The following is a 7,918-nucleotide window of genomic DNA, read 5'->3' as shown; positions in this document are numbered from 1 at the left end:
TAACTATTTCAATATAATTTCCTTGGTAATCCCATGAATTTTATTTCATGAATTTAAGAACATTATTTTGAGGAGTCCAAGAGCTGCATCAGATATATAAAGGGGTCCATGCCATAAAAAGGTTAAGAACCCATGCTTTAATTTCATGTCAGTTAAAAACCTTTACTGATCTCCTATTTCCTGTAGGATAAAACACAACCTCCTCACCCTAGCCTTTACTGCTCACATAATTGCTATCCATCCTAGCTTTCCCATTTCAGGTTGCTCACCTTCATACATTCTTTTAGTTATATAGTCCTTTATCAGCAACTAAAATAGAAGGTATCTGTTGTACAACATGAGCAGTTGTTGACTATGCTTAACATTTATTATTCCAATATAGATTACTTAAAAATATAGTTTTCATTATTTTAAAAATCCACCCCTTTTTTGCTTGTTTATAGTTTATAAAATGATTTGAAAATTGGTCTGAAAGGTGTGAAGACAAAAATACCCCAAATGACTCAAAGAGAAACTGAGACAAAGTTCCAAACCAATAGCGCTTTATAAAAGGGACCTGGCCCCCTCTAATGGAGTGGACCCCAGATCTTCCTCATGGTCTGAGATGACCCCTTCCTTCTAGCACATTATATTTATAAGGTTTAATACTTGAACATTCTAGAGAGGCTACACAAAGTGTAGAATTCCATTGGTTGCTAGACCTTGCTCCATGGGCCAAAAATGATGCATCATCTAAAAGTGGTATGTAAGCAGGTCATGGGTTTGGTAAAGCCAGGAATATCTCCACTGACTAGCTGGTCATAAGATGGATGGGCTCTCCCTCATGTTGGGCAAGAAGAAATGGTACAAGTTATGCATACTTTCCAAAAACAGATTGGGGGCCTTCCTATACCATGCCACTCATGTTTGGTTTGGTCATGGAATTTGAGAAAAACAGAATGGAGATATCCTTGTCAGCATTCTTAGTTATACAAGTAAGCTTCATAGTTGCTAAACAAGTAGTGAACATTACATTAAAGTTTGGGGCCTATTATAAGGGCCCTTCTATAAGAACCTATATTCCTATGTGATTTATATAAAATGTGGATTGATACATTATTTATCCTTATACCTATTACTAGGTGACTTATTAAATATGTATTACTAGATAAGTATAGTAAAATAATGACTAACAATCATTACCCCTTATGGAATCATACTGAACTGACTAATAGTGATAAGAGTTTGAGCAGGTGTCTGAAATGAATCATCTCACAAAGAGTGCAAATTTAGGGAACAGTAAAGGCTTTACAGGTTATATTTGAAGGGCCATCTGGCACCATGACTTACACCCATCATAACTTTTTAAAATCATAAAATATTTTGATGCCAGCCTTCCTTACTACCATTCTCCTAAACAAGAGACCCTTTTATGATGACTTGATATTAAGGAAGGAACACTCTTACTAGAAAAGAAGAGAAGAAAGTTCTATTAGTTTTGAGGTTTCAGTATCCACAAAGACCAGGAACTATATTTTTGTAGGCTGGGACCCTATTTAGAGAATGAGTATATACAGGTAGTATCCCTGAATATTCAGAGCTTCACTGGGCTGTAAGTGCTCTAAATGCATAACTCACTGAATTGTCTTACCAGTTTCTTCACAAAGAGATAAGCCTCACCTTCTCATCTCAATCCCTTAGAATCCTTAACTTTTCTCAAGGCCAGTGCCTTTCTTACCCTTCTATTCCCAGTAGCTAATTTTCTCTCCTAGCTTCAAATTATTTTGTATTAAAGTTACATGTCTAGGGGGCAGCTAGGTGGCGCAGTGGATAAAGCACCGGCCCTGGATTCAGGAGTACCTGAGTTCAAATCCAGCCTCAGACACTTGACACTTACCAGCTGTGTGACCCTGGGCAAGTCACTTAACCCCCATTGCCCCGCAAAAAAAAAAAAAAAAAAGTTACATGTTTAACTCCCAGAAAAATATCTCCCTGAAACTGAAGCTATTTTATTTTGGTATTTGTAACCACAGAATATATAGAAATATCATGAACATAGCAGGTGATTAATATTTTTATTGGATTGAATTAAATGTCTATATACTGCATATGATTTGTATACAGAAATATTTATTTAAGAGCATTGCTATCTTTTACCTTTGTCTCTATTACAGCTTATCTTTTATTTCATTTACCTTCTTATATGCTATTCTCAACCTCAAATGGAATGAACAATCATTGAAGATTGTGTCATTTTTTCATTCAAACTAAGACAGCACTTATACTACCGAGATCCATATTTAATTTATCCCGTTGTTCTAGCCTATCAAATTCTTCTTTCAATCTTGATTCTTGTAGTATATTTGATATACTTCTCAGCTTCCTGCCTTCTGTAATTCTGACAAGAATGTTATTGATGTGTTCGTGAGTCATTGCTAAAACTACAAGATAGCACAATTCCAAGCACACATCCCTGGGACACTCCACTGGAGAGCTCTTTCATCCTAGATTCTTCATTATTTCACCTTGCATACACACACACACACACACACACACACACATACACACACACACACACACACACACACACACACACAATATACAAGCTGTTGTCAAACTCTGTTGATTTCAGAGCTTTGCAACAACTCCTGAATATGCCCCCTTCTCTCCTCTGACACTGCCACCATTCTAGTCCAGGCCTTCAACACCTGAAACCTTGATTACTGCCAATAGTCCTGACTGACTTAAGTCTCTCCATATTCCAATCCATTCTCCACTCAGGAACTAAAGTGATTTTTCTCAAATGTAAGTCCGATCTTATCATTCCCACCCCCTACTCAGTAAACTCCAGAAGCTTCCTATCATCTCCAGGACCAAATACAAAATGCTGTTTGGCATTCAGAACCTGCCATACCTGAGCCCCCTCCTACCTTTCCAGTTTTCTTACACCTAATACCCCAACATGTACTATTTGATTTCCTAGTTAGTTGTTCCACAAATAAGACATTCCATTTCTTGGCTCTGGGCATTCTCTCTGGCTATTCCCTCCTCCATTCCCTCTACTGACTTCCCTAGCTCCCTTTAAGACCCAACTAAAATTCCACCTCCTACCTCCTCCAACACCAAAACCCTAAAATAGAAAATAGAGTAAATATCAAGGGGACGGAATAGGATGGAGAGTAATACAGTTAGCAATAGTAACTGTGAAAGAAAAGATGAGCAGAATGCTATCAGAAGGATGTATGAAAAATGCAAACAATCAACAGAGAAAGAACTGAAGGTATCTGAATATAGATTGAAGTAAAATTTTATTTGATAGTACCCTTTTCTAAAGTTATTTTGTCTATTTTCTTTTACAACCTGACTAATGTGAAGATGTTTTGCATGATTGCACATGTATGACTTCTGTTGAATTACTTGATTTCTTAGGGAGGGTTGAGGAGGGAGGGACAAAAAAAATTTAGAACACAAAGTTTTAAAAAATCAGTGAGAAAAAAATTGTTTTTTTCTTTACATGTAACTTGGGGAAAATTCTAAATAAAAATTAAAAAAAAACTTTTTAAACTTTAAATTCAGGTCTGAAAATAACATTACAAAAATAACAATCCAAGCAATTTATCTTTACTCATTATAATTATTTAAGGAATGGATGGAAACATTTTCTTTAGAGCACTTTTAAAATCCTTATTCCTCAGAGTATATATAAGGGGGTTTATGGTAGGGCCAACAGTGGTGTACAAGAGAGCCACTACTTTACCATTATCCATTGAGGAACCAGAGCCTGGAAAAATGTAAGTATATATGATTGTGGTATAATACATGCTGACAACCATAAGGTGGGAGGAGCAAGTGGAGAAGGCTTTCTTCTTCCCCTCTCTGGTGCGAATCTTTAAGATGCTGGAGATGATGAAACCATAGGACACCATAGTGAGCACAAAATTGATCACCCCAAAGTACACATCTGCAAGGACTATCATGATGTTGTTCACATATGTGGAACTGCAGGAGAGCAGCAACAAAGAGGGGATTTCACACAGAAAGTGCTTAATTGTATTAGGGCCGCAAAAGGTTAATCGCAACATTAGACCAGTGTGTAACAATGAGCTGAGGGAACCAATGCCCCACACAGTGCTCAATAAAAATATACAAACTGATCTACTCATCATAGTACTATAATGTAAGGGATGGCAGATGGCCACATATCTGTCATAAGCCATGGCTGTGAAAAGCAGAAGCTCTGTCCCCAAAAAACAAGTGAGAAAATACAGCTGCGTCATGCAGCCATCATAGGAGATGGATTTCTTCTCCACAAGAAGGTTCTCCAATAATTTGGGCAGAACTGTGGTTGTGCAGCCAATATCTAAAATGGCCAAGTTAGCAAGAAAAAAATACATGGGGGTATGGAGAGCTGAGTCCAGACTGATGGCCATGACAATGAGAATGTTGCCTGCGAGGGCTGTGAGATAAAGAAAGAGGAAGGAGCTAAATAAGAATATTTGCAGTTGAGGTGTCACTGAGAAACTCTGTAGAACAAACTCTGTCACCAGTGTTTGATTATTCAATGCCATTCAACAAGACAATGTTTCTCTTATTACACAGTATGGACTCCTCCTGGGATTTGCGGACAATTCAGCTGAGTTTTAACGGAGTAAAAAGGTACATGATTGCATTAAAATACAAAACATATTTCAACTGTAGATAAAATGTTTGTTATGAGAGAATCCTAATCTGCAAATCCCTCCCCCACCCCAGCAATTAGCCCAGTTTCTGGCACAGAGTAGACACTTAATAAATGCTTACTGACTGACTGGCTGTCTAAGAATCATATAATACAAATAACAACAGTGGCATTAGTTGAAAATGAGCTGATAGAAAATTTAATCCATTCCCTATTTCCCTTCACCCACATCATCTCTTCCCAATAATAGTCACTTCCTTTTGTCCATCCTCTTTACTTTTTCTGTTTCATTCTGAACTTATTTTTTTCATAATTTTTGGCTTTGCTTCTTTCTCCTACATGAGAACAGGGATTGCATCTTCTTCACCTAATATATACCTTATATCTATTGTGGAAGTATATTTGTAGCTCACTTTTTAGTAAATCTAAAAATGTTGAGATAAGATATTGTCTATGATCTAAAAGCCCTTTTTAGACTTTCCTCCAATCCCAGAAATATGGGATAAAAACTGAGGGTTGAACAAAGAAGACTTCTCTTCTTTTGGATCTTGCCCTCCCTGTCCTTTGAAGGGATTGGCCTATGATCCAGAGAAGATAAGTGTCGTCTATTCCAATCAAATGGAAATACTTTTTTTTTTAATTATCCAGAACATTCTTTTTTAGTGAGTCAACTGAGGTTAAGTGGCTTGCTTAGGGTCCCACAGCTAGTAAGTGTTAAGTGTCTGATGCCAGATTTGAACTCAGGTCTTCCTGACTCCAGGGCCATTGCTCTATCCACTGAACCACCTAGCTGCCCCCAAAACATATTCTTAATATTGATCTTTGAAAGAAGTCATTTTCAATCCTTGAAATGAATGTTACAGGGACGAATTAGATGATAATTTTCATTACCTGTTTGGAATGTTACTCCAAAACTATCTTATATGCATATTGGGATTTTCCTTCTTCAAGATTCCTATAAATGTTACCTCAAATTGTCTTGGGATAGTGCCAAGTATGTGGGTGTGTGGGGAATATACTAGTTTGGACATATTCTCTCTCTCTCTCTCTCTCTCTCTCTCTCTCTCCCTCCCTCCCTCCCTCTCCCTCTCTCTCTCTCCCTCTCCCTCTCTCTCTCCCTCTCCTTCTCTCTCAGCTTAAGTAGAAATGGCTTATATATATAATAATATTAAATTAAATAAAAATTGATACTTGTTGTCTTGGGCCTAACATTTATACTATAGTATGAATATGCTGTTTGGCACCAAAACATTAAGGATGTGGGGAGACGTTGATAAATGCCGGAACCCTTCGATTCTAATCCTTCCTCTAACAGTAAAAAACTAAGTAACTCTTGGACAAAACCATAGATTCATAAGGTAATTACCTTGGACTTTTTTTTACTGGGAGTTCCCTGTGCTAATATCAATCCCAGACCATTTTAATATTTGCCTACATATGTGTCACACACCTCTCTCAATCTCAGTATTCCCTCCTGAAAAATTCAAGTAAGACTATTAGCATCTCTACTTCTCAAGGGCCTTGTGAGGCTAAGTGCTTATAAATCCTAAAATCCTCTGCCTATGTAAATTACCATTATTTTACATTCATTTGAACTTTTACCTTTAGTTTTAATATATTCTGTATTTTCCAATGTTCTCCTTCCCTATAAGAAATAGAAAGAACTAGCTTACAACCACACAAGAAAAGTCACCATATGTGCCCTTTAACCACTAAGTAAGACAGACATTCTATTCCTAGTTATTACCAATGTCGGTTCATCAGATCAAAGTATGATTTTTCCAAATACATTGGAAAGTTGGCCACTAGATTTGGAAAAAACATTCCTATCAGCAAGAAAGAGTTCCCTATTCACATTCAAGAGGGAGTGATTTTTCCCCACTCACCACAGGCAAAACCTTAGCCCTTGACTTTCAGTCAGACAGTATGGGGTATTCCAGGATTTCTCTCTTCCACACAGATCTGTTGTGACAAAAGCACTAAACCAGAAAATGTGACATAAATATACTATCATTTTTCATATCTCAATTAAAATCGATATAAATATTTGTTACAAAAATAATCATAAACAAGCCAGATTTGGCCTAGTTTTCCTTGGTTACCTTAAATATCTAATGGCAATGATGACACTTATGAATAATTATTAATAATAACTAATGATCATTATTCTCCCCAGTCGCTGAAAATATAAAGGGGATATTTGGAAATCATTATGGATCCTTCATCCATTTTCAACTCTCCTCTCCTTGGACCAAAAGAAATCATTTAAACAGCTTACCAGCATAGTTTTCTCTCTAGCCTTCCCAAGGAGGCAGGGTTGATGATAATTCACATCAATAAACTCCTCCCTTTTTGATGCTGTATTCCAAATCTAAGGAGAAACCATATTGCTATATTAGTAGTTCAGGGTAACCATGGCAATTCCTGAACCAAAGCAGTGCTTCCCAGAATTCTCTTGCTTTGCTAGAAAAAAAAATCACAAACAATAGGGGATATGAGATCCCTGTAACCAAAATATGCTGAGATGAGTGTACCCACTCTGAAGCCAAAGGCATCCAGACATAAAAAAATCCTCAGCATGCTCATACTAACCTTTCTGCTCTTGGACCAGGAATTGATGTGCTCAGTGACCTTAAATCAAGTGTTTGGAAGAGAGAATATTTTCTTTAAGACCTAAGTCTTTACTATACTACTACTACTACTACTACTACTACTACTACTACTACTACTACAATAAAGAAGCAGGCACTTCCCCAGGAAAGCATTGAGAAGCTTCTAGGAGCTCACAGAAAGAAGCAGATAGGCCTATTGCCTTGGATGGCATAATTAAAGTGGGAAGTTCTTACCTCTGGAACCTCCTTGGCCACTCCTTTGCCAGTATATCTGCCATATAACTTTCTTCAGTGTTCCTCTGTAGAAGAGGGTTAATGTAGCCCCCTGACTACTCAATCACTATAGATTCTAGGTGTGCTGATTGACATGAACAGAAAGAGGGATGAGCTTCACATGACCTGGACTGACTCCCCAACATATCTAACTCATAAAACTCTAAAATGCCTCTGAAAATCAACACCATGATCCCATGATAAGGTTTCATCCAAAGATGAATAAACTTCAGTTACTGATCACCTGGAACTTTCAATAGTAGTAGAGATATGTACAAGATGATTAAGTTCAATGTTTTTTTTTTAATCTACAACAGAGTACTGCTTAGGAAAGGAACAAATAAAGTGATATAAGAGTCCCATTGAGAGGTAGATT

The 7,918-nt window shown here is 37.1% G+C and overlaps 1 protein-coding gene across 1 annotated transcript; it reads right to left on the bottom strand.

Moving 5' to 3' along the window:
• Positions 1–3,617: 3,617 nt before the first annotated feature.
• Positions 3,618–4,547, bottom strand: LOC122738235 (olfactory receptor 13A1-like). Its single transcript, XM_043980293.1, has one exon. It carries the CDS (start codon positions 4,545–4,547, stop codon positions 3,618–3,620), a length of 930 nt encoding a protein of 309 aa, XP_043836228.1.
• Between the last annotated feature and the right edge of the window lie 3,371 nt (positions 4,548–7,918).

Source organism: Dromiciops gliroides, chromosome 2, assembly GCF_019393635.1.
Source record: "Dromiciops gliroides isolate mDroGli1 chromosome 2, mDroGli1.pri, whole genome shotgun sequence".
Lineage (NCBI taxonomy): Eukaryota > Metazoa > Chordata > Mammalia > Microbiotheria > Microbiotheriidae > Dromiciops > Dromiciops gliroides.
This window is presented reverse-complemented; position numbering and strand designations above follow the sequence as displayed.

Excerpts from the sequence above, each read along its gene's own strand:
- LOC122738235 (XM_043980293.1), bottom strand. The coding sequence starts at position 4,547 with ATGGCATTGAATAATCAAACACTGGTGACAGAGTTTGTTCTACAGAGT.